The following is a 15,777-nucleotide window of genomic DNA, read 5'->3' on the forward strand; positions in this document are numbered from 1 at the left end:
AAATCGCAGAATAACGCAGAATGTGGAGGTCTGTTATGATTTGATAATAAGGGAGAGACTATGAGTGTAGTGAGTGATGACTTCAGAGTGCTCTCTTATCTTAACGTGACCTAGTGCAGTACATGTGTATGTGTGACCCCTGTGCTCATTCACCACACTGGCCTAGATTTAATGCAGTGGAACCTCCAACAGTGTGTGTGCGTGAGTGACACGTTGAGACATGTCAAGCAGTTGAGACAATGTCTTACATCTTAGGAATGCAGCAGTTTATTATGTGGTAAATGACTGTTGTTGCAGATGGAGGCTAATATGCACTCTGCTGCATTACTCTGTGGTTTAAGTTTCGGATGTTTAGAACATTAATACATCTGTAGAGCCCTTTTTCCTTGAGCGTCACTGGTGTGATTAGAGCATTCCTGTGAGCTGAACTCTAGCTAGGTAGCTGCGCATAACTGGGTATTCATAAAGGGCTGGTTTCCCAGGCATGGATTAAGCCAGGTCTTGCACTAATTTGGAGTGCCAGTGGTGCATCACCATTGGAAATGCATTGCGGTTTAGGTCTAGACTTAACCTGGGTCTGGGAAACTGGTCCATAATTGATTAATGATTTAGCACCTTGAGATTTTCACCTAAATAAAAGATGCATTGTAAATAAAAGTTGTTGATGTTGTTGATGTTGATGATGTTGATGTTGATGTTGATGTTGATGTTGATGTTGATGTTGATGATCCCTGGAAATTTAGTTATTTCTATCATTATTCCATATGATTCAGGTGTAATTACACAGTTGCATGATTACTTGCATACTTATGCAAGGAGTTATTTACATTTGAGTTTATATTTCTATAATTTGCTGTCAACAAAATTTCACTTTTGTTTTTACTGAGCTGTAAGTGAGAAATGGTTAAAACAAAACATGCTTTTATTTTCACTGGCAATAAACTAGGGCTTTGTGATCCACTCTTCCCTGAAGCAAATCATAAGTGTCGGTCCAGTTGCACTGAAACCCACAATGGAGGTCATTTGTGATTGTGAATGTGTGCTCTTGTGTATTTCCAGGTGTAACTCGTTCATGGGGAACTCAGCAGTGCAGAAGAAGCCCATCTCCAAGCCCAAGAAACCCCATCTGTCTGGGCACAAGTCCAGTAGCAGCAGCTCACATGAGCCACAGCCCAAGAGAGTGGAGGAGGTGTATGGAGCACTGAAACAGGGCCTGGAGTGAGTGCAACCCAGCTCAAGTCTTCCTATCAGTAATATACAGTAATATAGTGTTTGCTCTTCAAATAAAGGGGGCATGGTTAACATCCGTGTCAGTGTTTTGTTAGTTCTGGTGGTCGAGTACCCCAACACTGTGCATGTTCTCTCACCAACTTAACTCATTAAAAAAAAGTCACTGAAAGACAGTGTTTGTTCATAAGGCCTTTCATGACAACGGACATAGCTTTATATATTTTTAGAAAATTAGAATTCCAGTGAGTTGTCCTAACCTTTCGGGCGAAACGGCATCAAATAACTAAAGAAGCCTTTATAGCAGCTGTTGCAAGTCTCTGTAAATGCCAATGTAGGTTCATGTCAGTTGTTGTAAAAGGCTTTTGTATGCATCATGTTGCCATATGAATGGCAGATTAAAGCATTGCCAAAAAACCTCTTGACAAAATCTCTTATTGATGAGGAACCTTAACATTATGATGAGGGTCCGTACGTTTTAGTAATTTTTTTCACATTCTTCCATCTGACAAAATGGTTCCTTAAAGAACATTATACAAGAGCAGAAGACAGTTTACCTTTTGCAATATGAATGGGACGGTATGTGTCACTCAGCATGGCATCCTTAAGGCTTGTCCTTCAATTAAAAAAGATCCTTTTGGCTTGATGCTAGAAGTACAAACTGGAAAAACACACCCTCATCAGGGAGTCAACTGAAAGGATTTTTAAGTAACACAAATGTATGTAGTAGAAGAAGAAGTGAGGGACATCTCATTTGGACAGTCCTCACTTTTGGTTTAAATTATCCATCTTCTCTGAAGCACTACTTTGTGAAATTACCTCCTTTCACTGAGTGTGCCATGGCTCATTGTTCACAGCGTTGTCTCTGCTCTCTGTTCTCCCTGCATCAGTGAGTATCTGGAAGTGCACCAGGTGGAGCTGGACAAACTCACATCTCTCATGAAGGATATGAAGAGGAACTCGAGACTGGTGAGACAGAGCATGACCACCCTTCTCTACGTTAATGTTCTTGTCTTCCAGGAGCGTAATCAGACTTTGTTTAATGTCTCGAAACGCTGCTCAAATGTTGTGTGATCATAAAGAGGTACTTAATTGTCATTGTCTGATTATTAGAGCGATGTCAGTGCTTTGCATGAATTAATGCTTCTGTTGGAGAGATTATAGTGCACTGATGTGTGTGTGTGTGTTTGTTTGTCCTCAGGGAGTGCTCTACGATCTTGACAAGGTGAGTAAGAGGAGGTTAACCATAAACACTTTCCTGAACTTCTCTCAATGTGGAGATTACAAAATTTAAATAGTTCAGAAACACAAGAGTAAGATGAAGCATAAAGTAGGCAGCTTTGCAGAGATGATGTGCAGGTGCAGTCTGTTATTTCAACACAGTGAATTGCCGCAGGTGTTTGCCTTTGGGAGAAATGTTTGACTTTGAACCTGGTTTGATTCTTGTGTGACTGCTTGTACTCTCTTTGGTTTTGTTCTTGCAGCAAATTAAGACTATTGAGAGATATATGCGACGGCTAGAGTTTCACATTAGTAAGGTAAGTAATGATGTAATCACGTTTTAGACTACTCATGTATTCTTTTATTAAGCACAGATGAACTGTGCCCAATGTCCAGTATTTAGTAGTGTTTAAAAGTGTTTTAATATTACATTGCTTAGCTCTTGATGGCCTAACAGGATGCAGGGGATATGGTGGTGCTCATGTTTACACATACAGATAAAAACAAAATCACACACTCTCCCTTACTTGAGAATTAGCCCACAAATATGTGATTATTCCATTGTTTATGTAATTTTTATTATATTTATCCCTTCTGAACTGTCTGAGTGAGTGCAAATCATGTATTAAATATGTAGTTTATAGCTTTTCATTTCATTTTTGATACTGCTTTTAATTTGATTAATTTTCAGTCAAAACAGCAAGTAAGTACAAGTAATTCTTATTTCAGTGTCAGGAGGGAAAGCAGAAAACTTGTGCTTAACAAAAAATGCACAGAAGCCTTATTTAATATTAAGCCTTAACTTAATATCATGTCAATTTTTTAGTGTTTAGTTTGTCTGCTATTGACCTTAATTACAGCTTAGATTTTTTTCATGAGACTTTCTTTTAGTTTTTCAAAGAAATCTGCAGGGGTATTATTCCACATATTAGAATTTGGTTGCATTTTATGCTTCTCAACCAAGGGGCTCATTCAGTGATGCTGAGGTCTGGACTTTGTGGTGGCCAGAACATTGTTCTGAGAACACCGGCTGTTTGATTTGCAAATTTAGTTTTTTTTCCTCAGTAAATTTTAGAAGCTTTGTTTCCTTTGCCTGTTCGTTATGATAAATGAAACAGTTCTATGCATGCATGTGTGTGCCTCTGTGTTAATATGTATGTGAGGACCTTTTAACCCTTTATTATCTTCTCCCTTCCTCTGTTTGACTTTTTCCATCTCTGACTTTTCCCCTCTCTGACTTTTCCCCTCTTGGTTTTTATGGCCATGTGCACTTCCTCCACACACCAACTCAATACGCAGAGAAGCACATCAGCCAAGTGCAGTCCCACGCACCAGCAGCTGGGCCTTGGTGTGGACCGTTTTTATGGAGGCTAAGCATCTTTTCATCATTTCCCTCCTTTTTCCCTACTGTTTTTGTGGCCATGTGTACATAATTCTCATGCCAACTCAATACGCACAGCAGCACATCAGCCAAAAGCTATCCCACGCACTAGCAGCTGGGTTTTTGTGGATTGGTTTGTGGAGGCTAAGCACTTGACTCTGTGCACCAGATTAAAACTTTTTAACTCATTGTAAGGCCAAGCGAACTCCTGGTAGTCTTCACAGCTGCTTGAACTGGAAGTGCAGACTATTTGTTTTGAACCATTTGACACCTAAAATGTTGTGTGACTGTGAGCAGTGACTGTGTGCTATTGGTGGTTGTGCATCATTGTTTGTAGTAATTGCCTTGACTCCAGAGTCCCTGGTCAGTTTCTCTCAAGCCCTGCTGTGCTGCCTTCCTCTCCACAATGTCCTGCTGACAAAGGTGTGTGGCTGCTTCACAGCGGAGCACTAATTGGCAACCTGAAAGCGCTTCTGCTCTAGAGGTAGTCATAGCAACCTGAAGATGGAAGCATTTGAAGCCATTCTAGAGCAATTCATAGCTTGAAATTAGCCCAATGTCCTTTCTACTCTGCTACTCTGAAAGAACTGGGTGGCTGTCCACATGTCTCATAAAGACAATTGAAACATCACTTGTACTTTGTTTATGGTTCTGGAGACTGCATAGAACATTGTGCAGCTCCCTTACAGTGATTCACAGGGCTGTTTTGTTCTGTTTACCCGAATGCTTGGCAGTGGTTTGCGTTGTTTGTGATTGGCTCTGGATCTAGGTCAAAGCAATCCTCCAGAGTGGTGATGGGTAGACCTTTGATGACTGCGTTGGAGGCTTTAATGAGGATGTAGAAGTGCATATATTCATACTTGTGTGTGTTTGTGACTGTGTGAGCTTTTCCATATTGGAGAGCAGTGTGTACTGTCCCATGTGTTCTGCTCTGGTGGAACAGTGGGAGTGTGTGTGAAGGACAGCATGTGTGTTTTTGTGTCCTAGTGACGGAAGCGAGACTGCAGAGACACGTTTACACCCCATTCCCATCTGCATTTTGTTTTAAGTGCTTTTATGCATGAAAAGATTTGGCTCATGAAGGAATAATATACCCTGGCACAACTTAATTTAGTCTGCCTGGTTCTAAAAAGTGCAACACATCATACTTCCTTCCTCTTTTCTTCCTTCTGTTGGGTTTGATTGCTCATCAGCCGTTAGTGTTACCATGCTAGATACTGGCACAGAAAGAGAGTCACAAATGTTATGGACTTAAATGCAAGAGCCTGCACTGCTTAGCAGATAAAGCACAGCATCTTCCACAGGGCAGAGTAATGTGGGTGTCCAGTTGATGCCTATCACTGCAAACACTCCTACAGGCTCACTCCTACATATACCCCAAATATTTCTGTAGCTCGAAAATGGTCCAGCAGTTGTAGCTGCAGTCGGCACTTGGCCATCTGTACACTCACATGTCGCACACTTGCAGAATGAGAGAAATGTTCGTTCTCTCTTTAGAAACACTTGTGCCTGAATCAGTTCTGCAACCACAGGTGTCCCACCCATCCACAGGAAATAGGGCAGGGCAAACAGGAAGTCTTGCGACAGGTGTTCTTAAGCAGGTTGGTAGAAAAGAGGAAGAACAGATAAGGGTGAAAGGGAGGAGTCATCTTCCTTTTATCTCTTCTCAAAGCTGTGATGAAAAAGGAGCCAGTGTTCCTCTGACGAGGGTTAAAAATAACCCTGCACTTTTCCTAGAGGAGCTGTTTCTCAGAATTTTCCCGACAAGCCCATCGCTCCTGGGGATGATTTGAGCACCCATCAGAACCTTGAAGTGAGAATGGCACCAGAGGAAGGAGTAGGCGACAAATTCTAGTGAGCTTTAGGGAGCGAGGGACATATTAGAGGTGGGATATGGTAAGATCTCCTGGGCAATTTGACTTTAGCCCTTGAGCTCAGTTTACCTCATCTGTTGCATTACAAACACCTGTAAAATCCAGTTTCTCTATAAGATTAGCCTAACATAGCAGTGATGGTCTCTTGGTGATCCTGAGGCTCAAAGCAGCAGTCTGTTTATTTGGCTTAGTCTTCTCTCTCTCCCACACTTCTCTTCTCCATGTTGTTTGATCTTTGTGTCAATCAGAACCAGTATGCTTAATGTGGGTGAAAGGAAGGTCTTAATTTTGGTTTAATCGGTCTAGTATCTGTGGGGTGATGTGGAGTAGGGGTCCTAAATCCATAAGTACAGCTGATAATGCACCCATATCTTCTTTTTTGCACATCACTTAATTTCTGTTTAGTAGTTTGTTATTCCTCAAATATAGGTAATAAGGTTTGTGTGTATTGTGTCCAGTCATCATGAAAAGAAAAAAAAAACAAAACAGAACAGTACATTTTTTTTATATGCAAATGAGTTTCTCTCTAACATTATACATTATACTATCCATTATATATATTGAACAACCAGATGTCAAACTGATGTACTGCTTTATTTTATTCAGGTTTTTTTTTCTGGCATTTGATTTTTCATTTATAAATTTAAAATGCCAGTTTGTTTTAAAGAGGAGCAAATAAGGTTTCATATGTCATGTGTTTCATATCTTCTTTTAGTCCCCACAGTTTGAGCTTCAGGTTTTAAAAAAATGCTAATAAATGTTGGCCAAAAAAAATTGGCCATTGAACAGTTTGGTGATAAAGATATTAGAATTGGCCATAAAATTGACAATCGGTGCAGTCTCACTTTTATTATATTATCTCTGTTGTTTTCTCAAGATCCAGCCACTTTATTTGGGTTGGATATTTCACTTGGTTGGCTAAATCTGACCCCCCACAATGCACATGTGCGCACACACACAAGTTAGGCTAAAGTGTTGCCAAACAGATGCTTACTTGCACAAATGGGCTGGTCTCGTAGTGCCTGGGCCCATGCTGTGAACTAAAAAGGACACAAGCCCAACATCAAAAACTGTCTCAGTGGAAAGTGTGTCTGTCTGTACGCATGTGTGTGTTTTCTATGTGTATGCAAATTTATTGGATGTGGGCCGTGTTCCCCAGCTGTCTCTTTTTGTGTTTCATAACAAACACACTCGCATCACATCCTTGTGACTCTGAGGCAAGGTGTGAGTTATATAGAGATATAGACACTAAACATCTTCAGCTCGCCTTACCATTTTAGGTTAAAATCACCATTCCAAGGTCCAGAATTGCAGTGTTCAGAAATATTAAACCTAATTTGTTTAAGATGCATGTATAAAAGCAGGGACTTTCACATTGTGTTTAGGTATATTAAAGTGACTTGAATTTTTTATTTTTTTTTGGTGGTGTGTATTCCAGTGGGGTGTGTGTGTGTGGTGTGCAAGAACTAATCAGGTAAATACTAATCCTCAGACAAAGCAAAATAAGCATATTTTGAACCCTATATGTTTCAATAAGGACAGTGTCATTGATGCAAAGCACTGCTCTTATGAAGCATAAGAGCATAAGAACTAGAGAGCGACAGAGAGACAGAGAGAGAGAGAGAGAGAGAGACAGAGAGAGAGAGATACTGAAGCTGACCTGAGGCTTCTTACAGCACTCTTCCAAGTTCAGCCGCTGCAGGGCTTTCTGATTGGCTGTGAGCTCTGCCTCAGAGCACGATCGCTCCAGGCACAACACAGAAGATAAAGAGCAGTTTGAGTGGAGATAAATGTTTAATCGGAACAGTGTAAGGCTGGAAGAGTATCAGCAGATGAAGCAGAGGAACAGTGCGGCGTGCTGATTCTGTACCTTTTGTACCACTGTGTATGTATCAAAGCCTCCCAAAAGTGAGACAAGCTGGTAATTTTTATTGGTCTCACACACGGGCACCAGCAGCTGAGCTCACTTGCCCATAGTCCTGTCAGTCACATACCCCACCCTATTCCGCAGTTTCCTCTAGCACATGTGCACAGCCAGTGATGAGGCTTGATGACTCTTGTGTAACATGAAGGCGGTTTTGAGTCAGTAGTATCATATTCATGGATGTTAGACCCTTTCTTAAAGTGATAGTTCTCTGTAAAAGCTGGATTTACACATTTTTACACAATCATCCAAGACATGTTTGATGCCATATTTTGTGTCCACTAGAGCTATGAGGCTAATGTAGCTAACTAGCATTGTTATTATTTACCCACTTTTAAAAAGATAGCAAATTAAAGCTTGTAGATACCTATACTATTTTATCTTCTACTGTTTTATCTAAGCTAACAGTATTTTTTTTTTATAGATAATAGTGTCAGAAACCACATTATCTCAAATTGAGCTTAATAACTACATGGTTTGAGGCAAGTGAAATCATTTATGCATGCAGTTTTCTTCATGTAGGCACCATCAGGACAACCTTTTATCTCCATTGTTTGGACATGTATTGAAAAATGCTAACGATTTGTTCACCTTCTTTTGTAAAATTACCATTTAAGAGCTACTATGCATTGGTTAGACAATGACAGTCATATGCAAAAGTTTGTGTGCCCCTGGTGAAATTACATGTTTTATTGATTTTCTAAGTAAAAGGAAATTAAAACATCCTCTACAGAGAACAAACATATTTTAACATGCAATCAGTGTTTATTTGATAGATTTAACATATTGCAGGCAAAACATTAAACATTAAATCATAAATATAAAACATGGCCTGTGCACAATACATGGTACATTTCTATAAATTGTTTATATATTATATGTTGTTATGTTAATCTTTGTTAAACTGTCCTTTTAAAAGACATGCGTCTGATTATAAGATTGATGGGAAAATGCAGTATGTTCTTTTAATGATGGGAGGACACTCCTTTTCTGTTTCAGACAGGACAAATTGTACTTGGGGGAAAATAAAACACCCTATTAATGCTGAGTTAGCCCCACCAACACACAGATTTAACAGACAAGGCATGAGAGAAAAGGGGGGATTTTGAAAAGCCAAGGCGACCACATACTTTCCACAGCAAGAATGGCTGTGGTGGGTGTTTGTGGAGAAATCTAGACTTGGGTGGGTCTTTTTCTCTCGTTTAACTGACTCTTCAGATGGGACCACCACCAGACACATTCACACATTTATACACACAGACAGATGATACACCCACACATGTGTCATCTGGACTGCCCAACCCTGCTCCCTGAAATTTGTCCTTCAGCAGAATGTGGGTCCAACTCTCATGAGAACAGCATTATGTAATATTTAAATCCCACAGGTCTGCTTTTAGATCTGATATCATTTGTACTAAAAACTAAATATATAGTTTTAGAAATTTGGTGTAAGCTTCCCTTTGGGGCAACTAAGGAATGCAGATCAAAGCCAAACTGTCCATTTAAAGTTATGCCAGTTTGTAAGACTTTCCGGTCACACTTTACTTGAGCCCTTCTACGTAACACTGACATAACCATACTGTAGGTAACAGCTTACATCTGCCATGCCACCTACCATGGCCTGGTAATGTCAGTGTTATGTAGCAGTGTTCAAGTAAAGTGTTGACTTATTTGTTTTAACAAAGATTAGAACTAGCTATAGGAGCATGGGCTCATTAGCTTTATTAATACAAGCTAAAATTTCATAAGATGCTGTGATATGTTTGAAAAATATTACATATTATACCATCCAGGGGTTTCAACTAGACTAAGGATGCACTAATAGGGAATTGGGGGTCAATGTCAATATTCAGTCCAATATTTAATGTATTTATCTACCCATGCTGATGTGTAAATGTTAAATAAAGTACAAATTGGGTCTACATTTATAGATTTGCATTACAGAGCAATATAATGTTCATTTCTTTAGGTTTACAAATTCAGTAAAATAAATAAAATTAATAAAACCTCAGTATTTTAGCACAGTAGTCCAGTGTTGGAATACTTTTCTTCCAGTGTACAATAAATGTCATCAAGTAGTCGTTTGAAATTTCAGTCTAAGTGTCTCTCTGATGCTGATGGAGATTAAAATTATTGACTGAAACCAATTTAATTCCTCATATCATGGTGTATCCTTAAACTGAACTCTACAGAAGGCTCTCCGGGTGTGCATTCAGTACTACTTGATTAGTGTCCCGTTTTCTAATCCATTTGTCATTGTTCTGGATCAGAAAACAGAAATCTATCAATGTTTAACATCTCTGGTTGTGAATATGTGAATATTTCCTTTTGATTTGAGTTCTGAGTTTGTTTTCTGAAGAAGCGCATGGGTACATTTATACAATTGTCTCTGTATTCAGCTTCTTGACAGAGTCACATGAGCTCATAACCATGGCTGTGTCTCCCATTGCTTCAGCTCTCCTGGGGGGTGATTAGGATGTGATGGCCACACACACACACACACACACACACACACACACACACACACACACACGTACACACAGAGGGCTGTGTTGTCACTCAGGGAGTGCTAAATGCCATCTGCTGTTTGAGACGGCTCTGCAGCACTGTCTCAGCCGCTGGAAAAGCTGCCTTGTTATACGCGCTCTCTCCCTTTTCTCTCATCTCTTTTTCTGTCATCTCTCATCCCATCTTATGCACTAATTCCACTGACAATCTGTTTTTCCTTCCTCCTCGTTTTCCTCCTTCATCTTCTTCCATCCTCCATCTCCCTTTCTCTTTCTCTCTGCTGATGCTTCATTGGAAATGTTCCAAGTATGTATTTCTGTAATAAAGACTCTGGGGCTGAGATGTTTCATCAGTCACATCAGCTTGGCAGTGGCTCTGTCCATTTGTCTGACTATTCTCTCAGCATGTGTGTCCCATTGGGATGGAACGGTTGCTTTTTTATAAATTCATAACAGTATAAAACCCCATGATGAGGAATGAACCAATATGACAATTGTGGGCTCATGCTGACTTCGTATATCGTATGATTTATGGTGCTGTTCCAAAAGAGACCATTATTTGTTTATTTTAAAAGGCCTATTGAGTACAAGTTATTCATTTTTCAAAATATATTTCTGAGGAGATAAGAAATGGACAAAAATAAAATTTGCACTGGAATGAAACTGGACGTCTGAGATGTAAAATAAGATTATATGGACTCATAATTCAAAAATGTGTTATTGGTATTCCTTTAATTGTGAGAAGCAGAAAATGCTACCAGTCTCTGAAGAGTTGAACTTTAAAATATCCTTATAGATTTCTATGAGAAACTGAAAGAAAGCCTCCTTAAAAAGTGGAAGCTGTAATAAAAACAAAAGGGTAAACACACCAAGGGAATAACTTATTTTTATGGGTCCTTCTGACTACAGTTTAAATAAATGAAGGGTGTTTTTTGACTTAGCATGGCCACATAATTGCAATTTGTATATATACAAGGTGGGCCATTTATATGGATACACCCAAATAAAATGGGAATGGTTGGTGATATTAACTTCCTGTTTGTGGCACATTAGTTTATGGGAGGGGGAAAACTTTTCAAGATGGGTGGTGACCATGGTGGCCATTTTGAAGTCGGTCATTTTGGATCCAACTTTAGTTTTTTCAATGGGAAGAGGGTCGTGTGACACGTCAAACTTATTCAGAATTTCACAAGAAAAACTATGGTGTGCTTGGTTTTAACGTAACTTTATTCTTTCATGAGTTATTTACAAGTTTCTGACCACTTATAAGATGTGTTCAAAGTGCTGCCCATTGTGTTGGATTGTCAATGCAGCCTCTTCTCCCACTCTTCACACACTGATAGCAACACCGCAGAAGAAATGCTAACACAGGCTTCCAGTATCCGTAGTTTCAGGTGCTGCACATCTCGTATCTTCACAGCATAGACAATTGCCTTCAGATGACCCCAAAGATAAAAGTCTAAGGGGGTCAGATCGGGAGACCTTGGAGTCCATTCAACTGGCCCACAACGACCAATCCACTTTCCAGGAAACTGTTCATCTAGAAATGCTCGGACCTGACACCCATAATGTGGTGGTGCACCATCTTGCTGGAAAAACTCAGGGAACGTGCCAGCTTCCAAAGTGGATTGGTCGTCGTGGGCCAATTGAATGGCCCCCAAGGTCCCTCTTCCCACTGAAAAAACTAAAGTTGGATCCAAAATGGCCGACTTCAAAACGGCTACCATGGACAACACCCATATTGAAAAGTTTTCCCCCTCCCATAAACTAATGTGCCACAAACAGGAAGTTGATATCACCAACCATTCCCATTTTATTTGGGTGTATCCATATAAATGGCCCACCCTGTAGATCTGTGTCCGTGTGTCTGTGTCCGTTCGATCCTAGAATGAAAGTGGCTCAATCTGAAAACATTAGGTTTGTTTGTCCACACAGCTTGGAAAAAATTTGGCACCTTAAGCAAAAAAATAGGATTTCTGACTCTTCAGCATGGTAATGTCAGTGTAACCAAAAAGGTTAACAGTATAGAACCTGAGGAGAAATCATTCCAGTGTGTATTAATGCTTTCACTAACTTGTTTTAATACATCAGTTATGCCAGCCCCACCCTTACTGTTTTTTTTTTGTGTGTGTCTGTGTGGTTGTTTGAGCTAGTTTTGTCATGCTGTGCAGTCTGACTCTCGTGTGCATTGACTGTGAGGTTCCTGTTAAAGCAGTATTGTTGTTTTGACTTCTACTGAATGCAGCACTCTATACGAGCACAGTAAATGCAACATTAATGCAGTCCTTTTGAGAGATTGTTTTGTGTATGTGTGTGTTGAAGTCCTTATTACTAATCCTGTGCATGTTTTGCAGGTTGATGAGTTGTATGAGGGTTTCTGTATTCAGAGGAGGCTGCGAGAGGGGGCCAGTAAGATGAAGCAAGCCTTCACTGCCTCACCATCAACTAAAGGCACACGAGACAGCCTGGCCGAAGTCAACCGCCGCTACAAAGAATATACAGAGGTAATCTCTCTCTCTCTCACTCTCTCTCACAAGCAGTCACATGAAAGTTGGGCTTTGCTGAATTCCTATGGAATTTTTCAAACAAATATCCATATACTTTAGCAGCATGGGTGCTATAGGCTACAGCAATAGCTTATCTGTCTTTTTGTTTTTTTTTCTCTTTTTCTTAGAACATGAGCACTTTTGAAGGGGAGCTGGAGAACCTCCTGGGAGAATTCCATATCAAAATGAAAGGTAAAAGTGCTTTTTTGTGCAGTGAATGAAAAACTGAAAAAAAGCCCATAATTTCAGTTATTAAGGAATTGTCTATTATAGCCGTGTTCTCCTCCCTCAGGTTTGGCTGGCTTTGCAAGGCTTTGTCCAGGTGATCAATACGAAGTAAGTTACATAAACTGCTGATAGTGTTACATGCTAAAAAGCTTCAATGCTCATGGGCTTTCATGCAGCAATTTATGTAATTCTAGCAACTAAATGCATTTTCCACCTCCCCAATTAGAAAGTCCTCATAGTAAATGCCTGGGAATCTGCTAAGTACATCAAGTACATCCATAATGACTGTTCCCTTAGCAACACTCACTCGCTCTAATCCAGCAGCACAACTCTCCTCCAGCTTGGAGAAACAGGTTTTATAAGCCTATATAAAACCCAAACCACTCTTCTTTGCTTGTGCTAAATGCTTTTCCCCTTAATTGCTGTGGAGCATTGATTGAGCCTGCCTCTGCCTTTTTAACCTCAACATCTTTCTCTCGTCATCTTTTATTTTAATCTGTTTCCTCTCCTTCCCTCCGCTCAGATTTTTATGCGCTATGGACGGCAGCGGTGGAAGCTGAAAGGGAAGATTGAGGCAAACTCCAGACAGAGCTGGGATGGAGAGGAGATGATCTTTATGCCTCTTATCACAGATCTCATCTCTATTAAGGTGCTATATGTACTTCTCAACATGTTACCTATGAAGCATCAGCAGTACCCTGATTAGAAAAGAGAAAGTAAACAATTGCTTATTGCTACTTTTACTTTGAAAAGAATCATCATTACATTTTTACATTCAAAGTTGTGTATGATTTTAAATGTACTTGTGGTAGTTGGAGGTTTAACCTTCCAGCCATGAAAAAGCAGGCTTCAAGATGGGTGGAATGGCTTTTTAGACAGTGATCTAACAGTATGTTATACAGTTTTAGACACCACATAAGCAAGTCTACTTAAGATTACCCAACAGATCACTGTACTGCACTGTGAAAATTTGTTAAAAACTAAAGAAGCAAAAAGTGTATACCCAACATGTTTTGGCTATGTAAATTTGATCATTTCCTTTAACTAATGAATGACCTAACATGCCCAGTATGGTAATCAAGATTGAAATTTAATTAACATGCCTGAAAGTAATCCCTGACTTTGACACTAACCTTCCCTGACCTTATCCAAAAGGTGACGGAGCTGAAGGGTCTTGCCACTCATGTCCTGGTGGGCAGTGTTATCTGTGAGACAAAGGACCTGTTTACTGCCATGCCTCAGGTGGTGGCTGTGGATGTTAATGACCTGGGCACCATCAAGCTGAACCTGGAGGTCACCTGGTTGTAAGTAGCACTATTTCATGTTTTGTAAGACTTTGAAAGTGAGGCTTCAGTTCTTACAGATACCGTACCTCTAAAATAAAACGAAGTGTGCTGCCCCCTGCTGGGCAGTATGATCTTTTGTAAATGTACTCAAAAAATACAAAAATTTCTGTCACTGTGTAACACAAATATATCCAGAGTTTGCTTCTTTGCATTGGAGGTACAAGATGATGAACCAGTAATTTAAGCTAATGTTTACCGGTTAGAATCATGCATCACACACTTAACTCAAACTACATTGAGTTGTTAAGTGATCTTAAATAGATTTTCTTATGTGGTTTTTGACACGTTCTGATATACTATTGTCTGTAAAAATAAACAGTATTATGTCACATAGCTAAAAACAGTGGTATCAGAAGTATTTGTCTGATTTTTTTATTTTTTTTCTCTCTACCTGTTTATAAACCTGTCTTAGCTGATTGTGCACAGTTGCAGTAATGGAGAAATTGTGTAAATAAGAACTTTTCTTTTAAATGTGTAGCCCTTTGTCTCACCAAAGAACCATCTGTTTTTCCCCTCTAGTCCGTTTGATGTGGAGGACCTGACCCTTTCCTCTGGTAATGTGAGCAAAGCCACAGCCCTGCAGAGACGAGTGTCTGTATACAGTCAGGGCACACCTGAGACTCCCACCTTCCAGGACACATCCTTCTTTGTGAGTCTTTATTTTTACACAGAATGTAGGCTGACTAAATATATGTATCCTGTCTGCTTCTAGATGTATTAGTATTCCACCTTGGGTAGAGTGTGTATTTTTTTCAACTGTGCTGCTGATACATATAAAAAAAAATGAAAGTTGATTTATATTAGCAATGCAAATGCACCACTTAGTCAAAACATTATGACCACTCTCTCAGATGAAGCAAATAACGTGGGTTATCTTGTTACAACGGTGCATGTCGAGGTCTGGGATATACTTGACAGTAAGTGAACAGTCAGTTCTCACGTTGGAAGTGAGAGAAATGAGTAGGCGTGAACATCTGAGCGGCTTTGATAAGAGCCAAATCGTTATGGCCAGATGACTGGAGCTAGCATCTCCGAAACAACAAGGCTTGTTGGGTGCTTCCGGTCAGCAGTGGTGAATACCCACTGACAGTGGACAGAGGAGAGACAAACCATGAACTGGAGGCAAGGTGTTGGGCATCCAAAGGTCATTGATGCTCAAGTGCAATGAAGGCTATCCCGTCTGGTCTGAAGTGACAGAAGGGCAACTATAACACAACTTTTTTTTTTTTTTAAAAGTATGACACAACATTCAGACCAGACAGAACACCTGTGCTAGCTCCTGTCCACCATTGAAAGTGATGGGCGTGCAAGCATTGCAAATGGTTCTTGGATCAGTGGAAGAAAGCAGTTTGGTCTGATAAGTCCAGTTTTCTTGGTGCCAGATACCACAGGGTGCCTTGAGAGGTGTTGTTGAGTCTGTAACTCGGCAGCTTTGTTTTGTCAGCATGCAGAGGAATCACAGCTTATTTGGCAGGTGGTCATGATGTTTTGGCTCATCGTTGTATATGATTGGAGTCTGGTGT

General features: G+C 40.0%; 1 protein-coding gene across 4 annotated transcripts in view; it reads left to right on the forward strand.

The window, feature by feature from the left end:
* Window positions 1-15,777, forward strand: part of ripor2 (RHO family interacting cell polarization regulator 2) — an 87,502-nt gene that overhangs the window by 59,779 nt on the left and 11,946 nt on the right. For all 4 annotated transcript variants that reach the window (XM_037535378.1, XM_037535377.1, XM_017693881.2 and 1 more), the window contains exons 3-12: window positions 1,060-1,218; window positions 2,118-2,196; window positions 2,429-2,452; window positions 2,712-2,765; window positions 12,489-12,638; window positions 12,809-12,872; window positions 12,973-13,016; window positions 13,432-13,557; window positions 14,064-14,212; window positions 14,774-14,903. In XM_037535378.1, coding sequence (XP_037391275.1) covers window positions 1,060-1,218; window positions 2,118-2,196; window positions 2,429-2,452; window positions 2,712-2,765; window positions 12,489-12,638; window positions 12,809-12,872; window positions 12,973-13,016; window positions 13,432-13,557; window positions 14,064-14,212; window positions 14,774-14,903 — 979 coding nt within the window. The remainder of the gene's footprint in view (window positions 1-1,059; window positions 1,219-2,117; window positions 2,197-2,428; window positions 2,453-2,711; window positions 2,766-12,488; window positions 12,639-12,808; window positions 12,873-12,972; window positions 13,017-13,431; window positions 13,558-14,063; window positions 14,213-14,773; window positions 14,904-15,777) is intronic.

This window comes from Pygocentrus nattereri, chromosome 27 (genome assembly GCF_015220715.1).
Source record: "Pygocentrus nattereri isolate fPygNat1 chromosome 27, fPygNat1.pri, whole genome shotgun sequence".
NCBI lineage: Eukaryota > Metazoa > Chordata > Actinopteri > Characiformes > Serrasalmidae > Pygocentrus > Pygocentrus nattereri.